General features: G+C 37.8%; 1 protein-coding gene across 4 annotated transcripts in view; it reads left to right on the top strand.

Annotated features, from left to right (window-relative positions):
• DIAPH3 (diaphanous related formin 3) overlaps positions 1 to 17,788 on the top strand; it is a gene marked incomplete at both ends in the record, with an annotated part of 500,946 nt that overhangs the window by 33,242 nt on the left and 449,916 nt on the right. For 3 of the 4 annotated variants that reach the window (XM_080719969.1, XM_080719968.1, XM_080719967.1), the window contains one exon: positions 13,986 to 14,162. The exons of the other annotated variant lie outside the window; for it this stretch is intronic. In XM_080719969.1, the coding sequence (XP_080576095.1) occupies positions 13,986 to 14,162 (177 nt within the window). The remainder of the gene's footprint in view (positions 1 to 13,985; positions 14,163 to 17,788) is intronic. 4 annotated transcript variants of the gene reach the window in all.

Raw genomic sequence — 17,788 nt, 5'->3', positions numbered from 1 at the left:
TTACTGTCATCTCTTTTTGGTCTGCAGCAATGGTTTTCAAAATTTAAAAAAAATTTTTTTTGGTCTGAGCAGGGCTCACAGTAAGAAATAACATTTTATTTGGTAGTTTAGCCCACATAAACCTACAAACTGTCTCAGTTGAAAACAGTTTTTACAACCAGTATTTAATGTTTTTAAGCTAATGAACTCTGATCTCTTCTATTTTTTCCATTTTTTTCTCTTTTCCCATTACTTACAAAAAAAGATGGTGATCTAGTCCACTAAATGGATTTCATGACCCACAAATAACAACTATATCTAGAAAAACAAACATTGGCCTGCTTAAAGTGGAGGAAGTCATGAGGTCTTTCCATTAGTGTCTGTTGTGTATCACATAGCTGCATGTAGGAAAGTTAGTTCAGAATGACAGCTCTCCCACCTGCTAGCTATGTGACTTTGTGTAGGTTATGCAGCTTTTGAGCCTTGGTATCCTTCTTTATAAGAGTCATTTAAGGGACAGTTAAGTAAATATGCATTTATAATTGATAACTTGTACATTTTTATTGAGACATGGTTTACAGTTTAATGTACCAGTCTTAAGGGTGCATCCTGAACTTTGACAAATACATATATAGTTATGCATACATTACACTCATGATACAGAGCATTTTGTCACCCCAGTGGTTCATGCTGTGCCCCTCTGTGGTCACTTCTCTTCCTTAATGTGGCTCTTGGCACTTAAGCAGCTTCTGGAACTGTAGTTCAATGTCTAGTGTTGCATAGAAATCACACTGTATATTGTATATGTTGGGCTCATAAGTTTTGAGATACTACCATTGGTGGTTCTTCCCAGTTTGGGGCTGTTAGGAGTTTCTTCGTCTCTGTTAAGTTTATGGACATGTAGCTGTTGGTGGCATCTCTTTTTTCTTATATGAGATCTGTATTGATGTCCTCTTTCCCAAAGCTGATGTTGAAACTTTGTGCCCCTGTTTTTCTTTGTTCAGTCTGGGTAGATTTATACTAGTTTAACTGATCTTACAAAAGACCCAGCTTTGGATTTTACTGATTCTATATAGTTTGATTCCTTTGGTTTTATTCCTTTTCTATTTGTCCATTTTCTGGTTTCTTTAGGTAGACGCTTAAAGGTTTGATCTGAGACTTTGTGCGTTGATAACAGAATCTTAGGCTATAAATCTGAAAACGGTTTTGGCTTCATCCCACAAATTATTGGATGTCTTCATTTTCATTGAGAATCTTCATGTTTTCCTCTAGATTTATTCTGACCTATGCATATGTTTAGTTCTCAAATTTGGGAATATGCCAGTATCTGTGTTTGATTAGTAAATCTCTTGTGTTCAGGACAGTTTTTGTGCCTTTAGGCCTTCTCAATTTGTCTTACAGTTCCAGAATGTGGTCTAAATGTTCTGTGTGTATCATTTTTATTGGAAGTGGTCTATAGATAGTGGATAAGTCTTGATGTTTAGTGTTTACATTTTCTATGTCCTGGATTTTTTTCTGTTTGATTCTAGAGAGAAGTGTTAATCTCCAGCTATAATTTTGGATTTATTTCTTCAGTTTTATCAGTTCTTGCTTTTTTCTTTTTTTTTGGTATTGGAGGACATTCCATATTCAAGCTCCATCCCCAGCTTCCTTTTTTGTTGCTTTGAAGCAGGGTGTCACTAGGTTGCTGAGGGCCTTGCTACCTTGCTGAGGCTGCCCTTAAAGCTATGAATCTGTCTCAGCCTCCCATGAACTGGGACTAAAGCCATCATGCTTGGCATTGTATCATTTATTTTGCAACTTCATAATAGCATATAGTTGGCCTTTGGTACCTGTAGAGTATCTGTTGCAGAATTCACTGCAAATACTAAAATTCATAAATGCTCTAGGACCTCAAATAAGATATTTACACATAACCCATGTACATCAGTACCTTATATGATGTAAACTTGAAGTATTTGTTATGCTCCATCTAAGGAATGAGGATTAAAAACCTGTACATGTTCAGTATAGACATAGTTGTGTGGGTGCAATCATTGTGGGCCTTAATACATTTACCACTTACAGTTCATGGATACGGAGAGTAAACCATGTACATTTAGGATTTTTGTGACTTATTTATGTGAAATGACTTTTTTTCTAGTAGTCATTACCTTTTTTTTTTTTTTTTTTTTGCACTAAGGATTGAACCCATAGGCATTCTACTATTGAGCTATACCCCCAGCCCTATATTTTGAAACAGGGTCTTCCCGTTACCGTGTGGTAGCCTGGATCCTATGATCCTGTTTCAGTCTCCTAAGTACTAGAATTACAGGCGTGTGCCACCAAGTCCAGCTATCATTCTCTTAATAGTCCTTGGAAATTTACTGGATTTATCTACTTGATACATTTACTTCCTCTTTGAAGAGCAAATATTTCTTGGCTTCTTGGTCAAATTTCTGTGGTTTAATTCTTTGCTGACCTTTTCCATTTCTTTGTGGTTGTGTCCTCTCAACCGTTTTGCCTATCTTATGCTATTTTTTCCTGGAAGCTACTGCTCTTCTCTGTATATAGTGCTTTACCTGGATTGTCACCTGGAAATTACAGCTACTCTTCACTTCATACCTTTAACCTTCTCCAGTTGAGTCGATTAATTCTATCAGTGCTAGTAGTGCCCTTTCTTTTGTCTGGACTCATGAACAGTCTCTAATTACTCTTTGAAAAGCTGGCTTCCTGCAGAGTGACCTAGCTAATTTGTGAGTCTGTTCATCTTTCCTACCTGAGACTACTTAGTTGTACATGTCATCTTTGGGTTGAACCTATAGGCTCTTTACCATGACATATAAGGTCTCCATTGTAGGACCCTGCCTCTGTAACTTGGTGTATGCTTCAGTCAATATGTAGGAACCCTCCAGGGAACAGAAATGCTATTCAAGGATTTAAAATCATAACGGTGCCAGCCTGGAAGAGGCTGGGCATCTATAGGCTCAGAGGTCCTCCCATGGAGAAGGTGTGGCCTGTTGAAGGTGGAGTGGAGGCAGCTTTGCTGTTCCCATATCGCAGATTTGAAACAAAAGAAAAACAGCAATTCTGGCTGTGAATAAAGGTATACCAAGTATTGTGCTATGTGATGGTTAGGTACGTATATGTTTAATCTCACTTAGGCCTCTGATGAAATACCTTTTTGTGGTACTGGGGACTGAACCAAGGACATTCTACATCTGAGCTACCCCCTGTCCTATTTTAATTGTATTTTGAAACTGGATGTCTCTAAGTTGTTGAGGACCTTGCTGAGTTGCTGAGGTTGGACTTAAACCTGGAATCCTCTTGTCTTTTAACTTTATTTTGAAATGGGGTGTCCCTAAGTTGGTGGGAGGGCCTTGCTGAGTTGAGGTTGACTTTAAACCTGCAATCATCCTGGCTTAGCCTTCCAAGTACTGGGACCTCAGTCATGTGCCACCACCCCCAGCTTATTATTCCCACTTTTAAAGACTGGAAAACCAAGGCAAGAGAGGTTAGGTTGTTCAGAGTCATATGGGTAGCTAGGAAGACTCTGGAAGACTGGCTCCAGGAATCTTTATCAAAACTATATTCTGCTGCTACTTCAAAACCATCCCTTTTCACTGAAGACTTTGTGTGAAATCTTGAAATGTATTCTGTCCTGCTTTTCTATTCATGGCATCTGAGACTTCTCAATTGTAAAATGACAGGACAAAATTGTATTGAAGACATTAACCTTAATCTTGAGAAAATTATTATTTGTATATGGTATACCTACATTTTACATGGTATACTTAAATTTTGTTTGAGAAATGAAGTGCTTTGAGTATTTCAAGTAAAGAACATAGAAAAATTTTTGTATATGGAAAGTACTCCAGATGTAGCCTGCTCCCAGATAAAGGTATAGGCTTCCCTGGGTTCCTTGAAGTTCCTCATGGAAATGGAGTCTCCGAGCCTCTGATAACCCTTGGTTGGTCTGGGTTGGGTTTTAACAAATGCTTTGAGAAACTCTAACCTGCCTGTTCTTACTGGAGGTTGTGGACCTTCTTATTTGAGGTAATTAACTGTTACATTCAACTTGGGCAAATTCGAGTGTTTTCTATAAGACCAATTCAGTTAAAGATAGTTCCCCGGATGAATATGGCCTCAAAGGACTGACTTTGTCTACCTGTGGATGCTTCATACACCTACTGAGATGTGATGGAGTGCATGGGGTATATGTGAAAATAGGTTTCACCAAAAAGGGAGGAAAAGTGATCTTGATTATTTGAATTTGTGCCTAACTTGAGTCAGGTGGTAAAATATAAATTATTAGCTTTACAAAAAATAAAAGCTCAACTTAAAATTTACTGGCCAATAGGATATAAGGCTTTCTGTATCATTTATTTTGTGATTTAAGTGTTTATATTTTCTTACTAAGTTAAAGGCAAGCAGTAGATCTAAAAAGTATAATTTTTTAAAGTAGTTTTTCTGTAAAACTCTCTGGAACTGTTTCTCTGTATCGAGTGGAAATACTGGCATGCACTGATAACTATTGGGTAGTATCGGGGCAACTCAATATATGTAGTAAAATACATCAAAACAAGATTTAAAGTATTAGCCAGGCAGATGGTGCGTTCCTGTAACCCCAGCACTTGAGAGGTTGAGGTAAGATCCTAGGTTTGAGGTCATCCTCCTCAACTTAGTGAGGTCTTGTTTCAAAATAAAAAATAGGGCTGCAGGTGTAGTTCAGAGGTAGAATGTTTCTGAGTCCCCAGGATATATACACACAACAATGATTTAAAGTATTTACTAAGTCAGGTGGGCCGTTCAAAACCCATTAATGAATTAATTAGAACTTCCTGTTCTTAGATTTTCAGTAGTAGCAGTTGAGTACTATCTCAGAATCTTTAAATATTCATAGGATAGTTTGGAAAGTGCCTCCTCAAAACAGAACGTGGGGATGTGATCAAGAGCTCTCAGAGTGGAGTACACTAAGAGGTAGTAGTTATGCAGACTTGGTTATTTTGTCAATGTATTCGCTAAACATTCGAGTGCCTAATACTGTTACGGAAATGGAAGGATCTGTAAGACTTTGTCTTCTGGGGACATAGAACGTGTACACAGTCAGAATACTGAAGTGTTAAAAGGGCTGCAACACTAGGTAGCATTCAGTGGAAGGTAGTAAAGTCAACTTGATGTCAGGAAAGACTGTAGAGATGATTTTTCAGCTGAATTTCGAAAGACATTAGAATCCAGAATGGAAGAAGTGATGAAAAGACAGGGGGATGGATTCCTAGAGGAGGCTTCTCGGTTTGAGAGAAAGCAGTTCATATTGTCAGATGACTTTTGTACATTGTTAATATTGCACTATGCCTTTTTAAAAAGTGCAATATTTAGAGAGCTAACTTAGAATTTCAAGTACATACCTATATATTAAAACTGTACTTGGAGCAGATGTGGGTATATGCAACTTTGGGTTTTTCTTAGTGGTTTTGTTTCTTTCCTTCAAATGGACATTTTTCTTACTTGCCTATATCAGCCAACTTTCATTACCATGACAAAATACTGGAGATAATCAAAAGGAGGAAAGGTTCATTTTGGATCAATTTCAAAGGTTTCAGTCCGGTAGCATGGCTCTGCTGCTTTGGACTGGTGGGAGCACATGGTGGAGGAGGCCTGCTTTCATAATGGTGACGGAAGGAAAGAATGGCCACTATCCTATATAGGGGCCCTTTGACCCCTTTGACCCTCCCTTTGACCTTTTTTCCTGGGCTCCATCTCCTAAGTGTCCCACCATTTGTCAGTAGCACTACAAACTGGTGATCAAGCCTTGAACACATGGAATTTGGGGGATAGTCAAGATCCAAACTAGTACTACTTTACATTTTGATATTAAGCTTATTTATGATATTTAGAATCTGGGTTCTTACTGAAAATATAAGTGGCATGAACACCATGAATTCTCCTTGATGCTATGGTTTACTGTACTGAGAATAATTTAGGGAGGCAAGAAGCAATGGCTGGTTTTCAAGGCCTGGAGATTATTAGGAAGGGCATTATCTACTCAACAAATATTAATAGAGCATTCATTTTGTGCTTAAAATGGCTAAATTCCAGGGTTGGTTTACTAAACAGAATAACAATCTCTATTCTCAAGGACTTCAAGTCTTGTCAAACAAATGTATTTCTTGGTGTGCAGGTTCAGGAGAGTATACATAGCATGTATGCAAAGAACTAAGTTTGTGGACATCCAACCTATCCTCATCTCTTCTATCTTAAAATAGAACTTCACTAAGTTGCTGAGGGTCTTGCTAAGATGCCAAGATTGACCTCAAACCCCTTTCATCCTCTTGCATCAGTCTCCCGAGTACTGGGATTACAGTAGTGTGTACTCACACCCTACTATCTGACACATTCTTGTGGAGTCGGAAGAAGCAAGCGCCTACATGACTTACAGCTCAAACCAAGAGTTGAAGATTGAGTTGACCTTGGCTGGGTTTAGAGGATGGGGTGATAAGTTCCAGATATGAGCAACAACATATAGTATGTGCACATTAAGGAGACTAAGCTATTTGTTACCTCTAGCTCATATAACATAAGATGGTACAAGAGTGAAGAGATAGAGGAAGTATCAGATTGAGGCGAACCTTAAAATCATGGTAAGATATTTAAATGCTGCCTTTTGTATAATGGGGAGCCATTGAATGATTGTCAGTAGGAGTGAGGGATGGGATTAGATTTGTACTTTGACTAAGATTAAAATGTTGATACAGAGAATTGTTTGGGGTGATACAGGTAGTTGGGTAGTGAGTGTTTAGAAGCAGGGTTAGGAGGCTGTAGCAGTACGCTAACTGGCCTATAACTAAGGTGATGACAGTTTGGAGAAGGGGAATTGAGGTATGATGCATATCGTTTACTTTATTTTCACTAGTTATCACAACTCAGCTTAGGTTTCAGCTAATAAGTGTCAACATAAGCCACCATTATCTGGCCATCTAGTCAGTAAAGCACCTCTTTATCTCAGATTGAAGTCTGATGATTCTCCTATAGAGATGTTATCTGAACTCCAGGCTTCCCAGAACCTCCTCCTTTGCCCTTTGGAACTCAGTCTGTTATCTTCTAATACTTTCTTTCCTTTTTGCTCTAATTGAAACCTAGCTTTTCTTTGATGGCTTTATTTTCTCTGTGGCTTCTTTCTTCAAAAGCTTCCAGCTCTTTTTGAAGCACAGACCATGAGAGTGTGCAGCCTGTAGCTTTCTTCCACGTTGGTCTCAAGTGTAGGTCTTCTGTTCCCTCCCACTGATTCGCTTAAGGCATTAGAGCTTGAGTTACTTTCTTCTTTTCGATCATGACTTATGTTACCATTCCATAACCACATATTAGGGTTCTTAACCTGGTGTCTATGGGCAACCAACAGGTCTGTGGTAGATCTCATGGGATCCTGGAAAAAAACTTTTCCGTTATCCTTAAGGTGAAATTTAGTATTTTCCTCCCTTATGAACATAGAAAAAAATTAGTACAGAAACAAAAAAACTACAATAGTATTTGGCCTATGACTATCACCAACAGAAATCAGATTTTCAGAGCATAGTTATCGAAGACATTTCAAAATGTTTATATTTGATGTGTTGACATTAGATCTATATATCACTACTTAATGAAATGATGAACATCTTTTACTATGCTAAATTTTGTTTTAATATTCTGATAACTTTTACTTTAGTTTTTCCGGTAATGGTATGCATTTCAAAGTCATCTCTGAGGTGCTCCATATTAGTAATTTAGTGCTCTATAACAGATTTTCTTAATTTGGTTTACTTTTTTGTGATACTGGGGATGGAATTTGGGGACATTCTACCTCCGAGCTATGCCTTAAGCCCTATTTCTTATTCTTTATTTTGAAACAGGCTGACTGCAAACCCTTGATCCTCCTGTCTCGGGCTCCCAAGTACTGGGATTACAAGCATGGACCATCATGCCTGAAAGTTTTTTTTTAAAAACTGACTTTCTTGGGTTATAAACTTGGAAACAGCTTAGCAAAATAGTGGTCACTTTAGGTCTTCCAGGAAGTTATGCCAAAACTCAGGCCATAGCCCTCTAAAGTCATCACGGGGCTGGATCACTCATTTCCAAAGTGGCTCCTTTGCAGCTGGCAGTGTGGTGTTGACTGAAGCCTTTTCATCAGTTGCACAGTGGCAGAAATTAAGAGCTAGAAAGCTCCTTCTGTAACATCCAGGAATATTGAATTCAGAATGCAGTAGTTGGTAGGATAATAAGAGTTATTGAATAAAACTGGCCTAATATTGGGATATTTAGCTTATCCCATCTGAAATAATGGCTGGGCTTTCTTCCTACAATGATATCTTTGTTACAGTGTTTTAACTGTTTTTTTGAGGGGTGGTGGTACTGGGGGTTGAACCCAGGGACATGCATTCTACTTCTAAGATATAACCCCAGCTTCCATTTTTACATTTAAGGTGTTTTTTTTTTTTTTTTTTCCCTTGTACTGAGGATTGAACCCAAGGGCATTTTACCTCAGAGCTACAACCCCAGCCCTATTTTTTATTTTTTATTTTTGGAACAGGGTGTCACTAAGTTGCAGAAGGCCTAAGTAACTGAGGCTGGCTGTGAACCTGCAATCCTCTTGTCTCAGCCTCCCAAGTATGAGGATAATCGTGCACTGCCATGCACGGCATACATTTAAGTTTTGATAGCGGGTCTTGGTTTCTTTGACTGGCCTCAGATGTATGATCCTTTTGTCTTAGCCTCTCAAGTACTGACATTACAAGTGTACACCACTTTTGTTTTTATCAAGTTGCTAGTTAGTAATAAAGTCAAGAATTCAAGCAATTTTAGTTATTTTTTTGCCTCCTTTCAGATGATACAAAAATTGCATGAAAATTGGTGATTTTAAGCAATATACTTTATACTTCAAGTATGCATTTGATTAGAATTCTGTAGTTTGAAGGAACCTCTATTTGCTTAATTCACCTGGATTGCATGGGCATTTCACATCCCTTCTGGGTTCTAAGGAAGTAGGTTTATGATCATGTGACTTTTCTTTTGTGGTGCTGGGGATTGAACTCAGGCAGGGGCATTCTACTTTTAAGCTCCACCCCTAGCCTGATTTTTTTATTTATTTGGAAACGGGGTCTCACTACGTTTTGGGAGGGGCTCACTAAGTAGCTGAGGCTGGCCACAAACCCGGATCCTCTTGTCTCAGCCTCCCAAGTACTGAGATTACAAGTGTGGGCCACCACACCTGGCGACCGTATGTGATTTTTAAGACTAATTTTTAAGAGAAATTGTAAGATGACTAATAATTGTATTATCTTTAATTAAAATGGAACACTGCTCTTTTGGCATTTACAATGTTATGACAGTGAAGATCCTAAAGGTTGAGTTTTCACTGTTTTAATCTATAATAGCTAAAAACTTGGATCTTTTTTTAAAGCCTGTGTTTTGTTAATTAATTTTATTTAAGCTGTCATTACTGATTATCAGTGTGATTACTCAGTATGAGATAATACTCAGTAGGGTGCTCATTTAACTTCCCCTGAAGATAAGTGATATTAATTTATAAAACTTAGTACACCCCAGACACTGTCAAAACCATCTTAATTAAGTGTGGTATACCACCTCCAAATAACATAATAGAATTCTCTCAGTCTGGTCTGTTTTTTAACCAGTTCTTCAGTGTGTGCAATGTTTGTATGCTTTACCTGCCTGGGTTGAATTTCTAGTTTGATTTTTGAGAGAATTTCATATACAACTATGAAGTTCTTTTATGATAAAGTGCACTAGATATAAAGCACACATGAACTAGCCGGGCGTGGTGGCGCACGCTTGTAATCCCTGCGCTTGGGAGGTGGAGACAGGAGGATCATGCAGGTTCAAAGTCAGCCGTGTGTGCTGGCTTAAGAGACCCTGTTTCCAAATAAAAAACTATAAAAATAGGTCTGGGAGTGTAGCCCGGAGGTAGAAGGGCTTCCAGGAACCCCAGTGCCACCAAAACAAACAAAACACACACACACACACATGAACTACCCACAGTCAGATTGCCAAGTATAAGGTAACAGCCAACTTGAAGTTAGCATGATGGGAATTTCTATCATAATTTTTATGTACAAAAGTATCTTAATATTTGCTTGTGGTTAACTCTGTGAAAGATAGTGAGGATGAGTTTCTATTTTTCATGTATGTGCAGAGTCGTAGTACCATCACTTTAAAAAATGAAACTATAGCATATTTAAGCTGATTTGACCCTAAAATTCACTTTACCCAAGCTTTGTGATAGTGCCCGGATTTTGTGGCCTTTACCTGTAGTTCAGTTAGGCCCTCATGAACCTGGGCATGCTTTTACCGTAAGCGTGAGGTATTCAGCCGATTCAGCTTACTATTTTAGTGTAGGAAGGAGGATTGTTTTTATTTTTCTCTGTGGCTCTTTTCTTATTTTGTCTTTTGCCCTTCTAATCAGGGAAAATAAATGTATTACATTGAGAGAAAATACATATTAGCCATTGTTATTTTTATGACTTTGGTTCTAATTTATTATTTTTGTGGCACTTGGGGGTATTGTACCTCCAAGCTATACCCCAAGCCCTATTTTTAAGTCTTTTTGTTTTTTGAAATGAGGTCTCACTGAATTGCAAAGGGCCTCGCTAAGCAGCTGTCCGTGAACCGTGATTCTCCCGTCTCTGACTCCCCAAATGCTAGGATTACAAGTGTCCACTACCACGTCCGGCTGAATGGTTCTAATTTTATTATTTCATTTTGCAGCACTGGGGATGGAACCCAGGGGACATTCTACTTCCAAGCTATACCCCCAGCCCTATTTTTTTTATTCTTTATCTTGTTTTTGGTTGGAAAAACTAGAATTTTAAAAAATCATCTGTCTTTAGAAGCATTAGATTATGAATTTATACAGTAGCTCGTTAAATGCTTAAGCCAACTATTCCCACTTATTGACGTGTTTACATTTATAATATTGATGCTGCATTAATGATCTGCTTAATTTCACTGCATTATAAGTTTGGCATACTAATTAAGTTACACTCTGTATATGTGAAGAGGAATCAGGATAGTTTCTGTACTTGAGAGTCAATATTACCTGTGTAAAAGTGTTGGTACCAGTGACTTAAGATGGGTAGAGAAACCAGTCTCATTCTTAAAACACTACCTATTTCCAAAAACAAATTAAGAATTAGGGTAAAATGTCCGTAGTGACATCAACTTCTGGGTATATGCTCCTGTGGAGACAGTTTTGTTTTCTGGGTTATCCTGAAGCGAATAATGGTCATGTTGCTGAGTCAGATGCTGAGCCTTTGCTATTTTAATGCATTCTACATACGTGTTGCTAAGTTTTCTATGCCTACTTATGTGCTCATTTCCTCTACTTGATTGATGTTTAGAATGTATAGAATTTATTCTATACAGCTCATTTATCTTTGTATCACCAACAACTAATTGATTCTCCCTTGTTCATCTTTTTATAAATCTGGGATTCCATCTAGTATCATTTCTCTTCAGCCTGAAAAACTTTTGTAGTACAGGTCTCTTGGAGACAGATTTTGTCAGCTTTGGTCTCTCTGCAAGTGTCTCTATTCTGCTTCTACTTATGAAAGGCATTTTCATTTGATAGTGGATCCTAGAGTGGCAGTACTTTCCCTTCAGACTTTAAAGGTGCCAGTCTATTCGTTCAGCACTATTGCCATCATTTCTGGTGAGAAACCAGCTGTCGTGTTGGATGACTTTTCTCCTATGTAATGGATCTATTTCTCTGGCTGCATGGCTATGGTTTGTCCAGTATTAATTTTCAGCAGTTTGACTATGACGTGCTTAGGTATGTGGGATTTTTACTTAAAATTTTTTTTGTATTCATTTAACTGACCAACTTGGATCCATATTTGTATATTTTAATCAAGTTTTGTATTTCCGGAAGCACTTTGCAGTATTCTTTCCTTCTGTACTCCAATTACACTTGTGCTGAATATTTCATATTTTATCACATCTTGGTTGCTCCACCCTTTTTTCTTCATATTTTAGATGAGACTTTCTTCTAATCTTTGTTTAGGTTCACTGAAAATTTTTTCAGCTATGTCCATTTTATTATACAGGCCATTTAATGAAATCTTTTTATGTGAATTTATTTCTAATGGATCTTTTAGAAAAGTGCTTGTGACTTTTCTTCTGAAACAAATTGCCCATCTTATGTGTGATGTCCAATTCACTCTAATTATGTTGTTTACTGAGGATGGAACTCAGGGGTATTCTACCTCTGAGCTAAAGCCCCAGCCTTATTTTTTATTCTTTATTTTGAAACTTGGTCTCACTGAGTTGCAAAGGACCTCACTAAGCTGAGGCTGTCCGAGAACTGTGATCCTCCTGTTTCAGCTTCCCAAATACTGGGATTACCAGTGTGTGCCACCAAGCCTGGTTATCAATGATCAGATCCAAGCCCTCAAAGCAAAGCCACTGATAATCTGAATAAAAACTAAAAGACAAAGCCCAGCTTCATCGCAACTAGGATCAAACCAACTCAGCTCCCCCACTAGCATCCTAGAAGGAAGGTATGACTCTTCAGGGGAAAAATACTGTTTCTGTTAGCTGAGTTGGCTGAGGCTGATCTCAAAACCACAATTTTTCCTGTCTCAGTCCCGTATGTACTGGGATTATGGGTTTTTGTACCACCACACTTGGCAATATCTGTGAATTTAATTTGGTAACCATGTGTAACTAACTTCAGGTTACTGTAATGAGTAGTACAGTTCTATATCTTATCTACATTATGGTGAAAGCAATAGATAAATTCATGGATCAATGATGAGAAATTATTGGAACCATTGATTATGGTTTTTAAATCTACTTCATTCCTTGGATTGCAAAATTATGAGAAATACACACAATGGAATTCTACTCAGCAATAACAAAATCATGCCATTTGCAAGAAGATATAAAGAATTGGAGAGCATTATGTTAAGTGAGATCAGCCAAGCACAGAAAGAGAAGGGATGTATGTTTTCTCTAATGTGCCCAAGCTAGGGAGTATTAGGAATACCAGAGGAATTCCAGATAATGAAGGGGAAAACCTCAGCAAAGCTAGAATGGAAAGGTGGGAGTAGAAGGCTGAGGTTGATTAATGGAGGAGCTACAATTGAATATGTGTAAAAGTATGAATGTAGCATGGTCAAGCTGGACACTCATTGTTGGAAGGGGAGAAGGGAAAGCGGGGGGGGGCACCAAGTACTCTGAATATATGCTATTTTCAATATGATCCACATTAAAAAAAATGCTTCCATCTTTAACTTCCTTAAAGCTTTTGATTAACACTGAGTCTTGAAATATGAGTCTGGGTTTTGTGAGGACTAGAACTTGTGAATTCAAATAATTTGGAATGAACAGTGAGCTTTGTAAACTAATTACTGCATTTTCAATATCAGTGAGCTATTTGATAAAGCTGTAGAAGAAATCCCATTATAACAAAGATGTAGTTTTATTTCCTAAGGCTCTGTAGATATTCAAGAAGCTCAAATACGAACCAGCGGAAATATGCTATCAGGTTAATGAGCTATGAAGATATAAATGGAATTCAGTTACAATTCTCAAGTTATCTTCTATGCCCATCCCCCTTCTCACCTGTCATATTCATTCCAGTACTTGTCAGGGGGGCCAAGAGGTGGACTGGGAGCAAGACACTGGGTACTAGTTTGGTGTCACCACTAAATTAGCAAACTTGCCTTAGTAGAACTGCTTAGTGTGTGAATGTAAAACCAAAGGTCACTTGTTACTAGAATCTGAAAGCTATAATTGTATGATTTTAAGATTAGAGGGAATCTTTTGAGGTCATGCAATTTCTCTTTTGCCTTTAGAAAGGATGGCTATTGAACACTTTTGACCTCTTCTTATATTTTAAAGATTCCAGTTCCAAATGCCTCTTGAAATTACAGTGATAATATAATTGGCCCTGTTTTTTTCTACTTTGGGAATTAGATAAACATTGTTGGGAGAGGAAATACTGATATGTGTGCTCTTATTTTTCCTTGTAGCTGGACAAGTTTGCCAGCATAAGAATTCCAGGGAGCAAGAAAGAGAGACCTCCTCTTCCCAACCTGAAGACTACATTTGCAAGCAATGACTGCCCTTCAGAATCTTCAGAGAGGATGGAAAACATCCCGAAGTCACTCTCTGAGAATGAAGTCTTACAACTTTTTGAAAAGATGATGGTAAGAATTTGGATTCTGCCTCAAAAGAGGAAAATCCTTAGCATTTGCCAGTGTGAATGGAACTCTAAGCATATTTGTAACTTTTGTTCCATAGAGTGATTCCTGTGGCCTTTAAGATAGCACTTTACGCCTGGCGTGGTGGCGCACGCTTGTAATCCCTGCGCTTGGGAGGCAGAGACAGGAGGATCACACAAGTTCGAAGCCAGCCGCGCTGGCTTAAGAGACCCTGTTTCCAAATAAAAAAAGTATAAAAATAGATCTGGGAGTGTAGCCCAGAGGTAGAAGGGTTTCCAGGAACCCCAGTACCACCAAAAAAAAAAAAAAAAAAAAAAAAACCTTTCATAATTGCCTTTAGATCACAAAAACAAGAATCTGAAAAACATCAGTTTTTACTTTTATTCAGAGTACTTACCACTCTAAAGTATCAAATGATATATATTTTTGTCTTGAAAGATTGTTGTCTGGGTTCAGTTGATTTTTAGAAGATGACCACATTGGTCTGGTATTAAGAATTAAACAAAAAACTTGTTTTATGCCTTTCTTGGTTCTTAGTATGTTGGCTTATGGTTCTGCAACAGTTATATCTTAGACTTGTATCTACTTTTGTGGAGTGCCTTTTCTGGTAGAGACACATGGTTTCTTGTGGGGGCCATGCCTTTCTGACTCAGCTTCTGTTTTTTAAGCCAGTTGAATTAATTTGACCCAAGAGCCTATATTTGTTAACTGTTTGCCAGGAATGAATGCTGTTTTATTCTAAAAATACTTACTTATATACATTGTTCTTATTTTCAAGTTGATGATCTCCTAGGATTCAAAGCAAACATTTGAAAAATGAGTAAAAAATGCCAAAGGGTAGAATTTAATAATTAAGGTCTTTATATAAGTTCAGTGTCGGAAGAAACTACTTCAGTTTTGAGACTTAATTAGCTTTTGTGGAAACCACAATAGCTAGAATAATGTAGCAGGGTAGGGAAATCTAGTAGAGAGGGTGAACGGGCCAGGTCCTACCCGTTTAGGATGTAGATAAGCAGAGGGAAGGGCCACTTCTGGAGATGAAGTAGCAGTGAGCAAAGTCAGAGTTAGGGTGAAAATAGCTCCAGGGAGACCAGTATAAAGTGGAAATTAGATTGAAATGATAACTTGACAGATTATGAAAAGATTTTCTGTCATTCTGAGTTGTGTATTTTTCAGAATTATGACTTATTCAGTATATAACTGTTCTTTGAATATTTTTGACAGCTGTATCGATTTTTCAGGAGAATTAGTACATTTACCTATTAAGCTCCGAGTTTGCTATGTACATGAAATTTGAGAAATGTTACTAGCTGGCCTTTTTATTCTGCTGGAATCAACAGAGTATTTTTCATGATGGTGCCATATTTTCTATTTGTTACATCTGTCCATTGTTAGACATAGAGCTTCATAAGGTCCCAGGAAGGAAGAATGAATGTTGAGTTTGTGTTCATAGGGTACTCATTATCAGCAACTCATAACTGTTCATCACCAAGCATATATTTTTAGTATTATGATCTTTGCAAGAAACTTAGGCTTGGGGAACTCATTACCCTGCTAGCTCTCTAGGAAGGTACTACTTTTGATCTGTTAACCACATGTGTATAATCCCTTCTCCACTCTTCTGGCACCATGAGTTGATATATTTACAGCTGAGAACAAAGAAGACTTAACCTTTTTTTTGTTAGCCTTTGCCATCGTCACTGAGGCTTGTATGAAGCCCGCTCTCTAACTTTGAGGGCTCAGGATGGTACAGTGCTCACTCTCTCTCATCCGTGTGCTATAAATGGAATCACTTACCTTAATTATCCATGAAATTCGGGAATGATACTTTTATGGCTCACTTGTGACTACCTTTCTTTTTTTTTGTGGATGCTATCTGAGTAAGTAGAATAAGTGGCCTATTGATGTTAAACATTTATGGAGACCACATTTTATTATTACACGGAGTTAGAAAGAAAACTACCCAGAAAGTATTGAATATATACTATTTTTGTGTTGCCCTTATCCAGAAAAGGAAGAGGGCTGTGAGTTTTATTAAAATATACAGGGCAGATACACGCATTTTTGAAGTCTTTAGAGAGTATTTTTTAAATAACTGGGACAGATCACTTGTTAAGCCTTAAATAGGTCTGCCCCGTTGGCAACAGATTTTTTTTTCACAGTCAAAGCTCACTTTACTCAGCATAAGTCAAATGAAGTTGTTGCTTTGTTTAGGGTTCAGTATGCTAAGGAAGGAGTTTATCACGGCTAAGATATTAAAAAAGTATTCTTTTCTTTTACTGATTCATTGAGTATCACAGTATTGTGAAGGGCAAAGTGAAGAAGCCAAGGAGGGTCTTTTTCCTTTTCTAAATGTGAATTACTGATATTCTCAGAGCTCCCTAGGGCATTGCATTTTTGACAAAGCTGCTTCTTTATCTATGGAGAGTGTTAGATTTTAACTGGATTTGATTTTTTTCTTGCACATATCTGAATACTTTCAGTATTAAGATTTTTCTTGGGAAAGCAACACTCAGTAATCAGCCATGTTAACCTTTTGGTGTATGTACCTACCGAGGTTTTCAAACTATTTACAATTTATATTTAGGTTCTTGGTTTTGGCATTGTGCCATTTCAAAGATAATTATCAATTATCAAATAGATTTGATTTTTTTCATGAAATAAAAACTTTGTTTTGAACACCTCTTTTCCCTCCTTTGAAAGACTGCTGACTTGATTACTTAATGAATGCAAAGTGCATACTATGAGACTTCAAAATTTGTGCTCCTTTTTACTTAGGAAATTGACTCAGTTGGTCTCTGGAATACTCTGGTTTCCTTGTGCTTTTCTGAAATCATGATGCATTTTTAATTATACTTTTTAAGGGCTTTCCTCCCACTTGCCTTTGGGTATAACTTAATATTTTTACTGCAAGCTCATGTTAGTTCCTCTGTGGATATTAAATTTGTGAAATTGTGTTCATCATTGTATGTACAGTCTTATTTTCTCAAGTCAGTTTTCAGCTTTGACTTTCGCACTCCTTGTAGATGTGTGCAACTGGTTTTTTGAATGACATGAACTTGACCAGTACAAACTGAGTGACTTTGTTTTGTCTGGCTGTTGCCTTTTTATTTATTTTTGCAGTACTGGGGATTGAACCCAGGGCATTTTACGTTTGAGCTATACCCCAGTCCAATTTTTTCTTTATTTTGAAACAGGGTCTCACTAAGTTACAGTTGCCCCACTAAGTAGCTGAAGCTGGCCATGAACCAGCAATCCTCCTGTCTCAGCCTCCAAAGTACTGGGATTACTAGCATGTGCCACCGTGCCTGGCTTAGCTGTTCTTTTTTTGTGGTACTGGGGATGGAACCCAGGGTCCTTCAACCTTCGGGCTATACTCCCAAACCTATTTTATATTTGTATTTGGAAACAGGGTCTCACTAAGGTGCTGAGAGCCTCACTAGATAGCTAAGGCTGGCTTTGAGCCCTTGTGATCCTCCCGTCTCAGCCTCCCAAATACTGGGATTACGAGCATGCGCCACCACACCCAGTTAGCTGTTGCCTTTTAAGCTGGCTTTCTCCACTGCTTTTTTCCTGACCCTGGATAAAAACCCAGATAGGTCTCAGGTTTT

The sequence above is a fragment of the Muscardinus avellanarius genome (genome assembly GCF_963383645.1).
Source record: "Muscardinus avellanarius genome assembly, chromosome: 2".
NCBI classification, from domain to species: domain Eukaryota; kingdom Metazoa; phylum Chordata; class Mammalia; order Rodentia; family Gliridae; genus Muscardinus; species Muscardinus avellanarius.
This window is presented reverse-complemented; position numbering and strand designations above follow the sequence as displayed.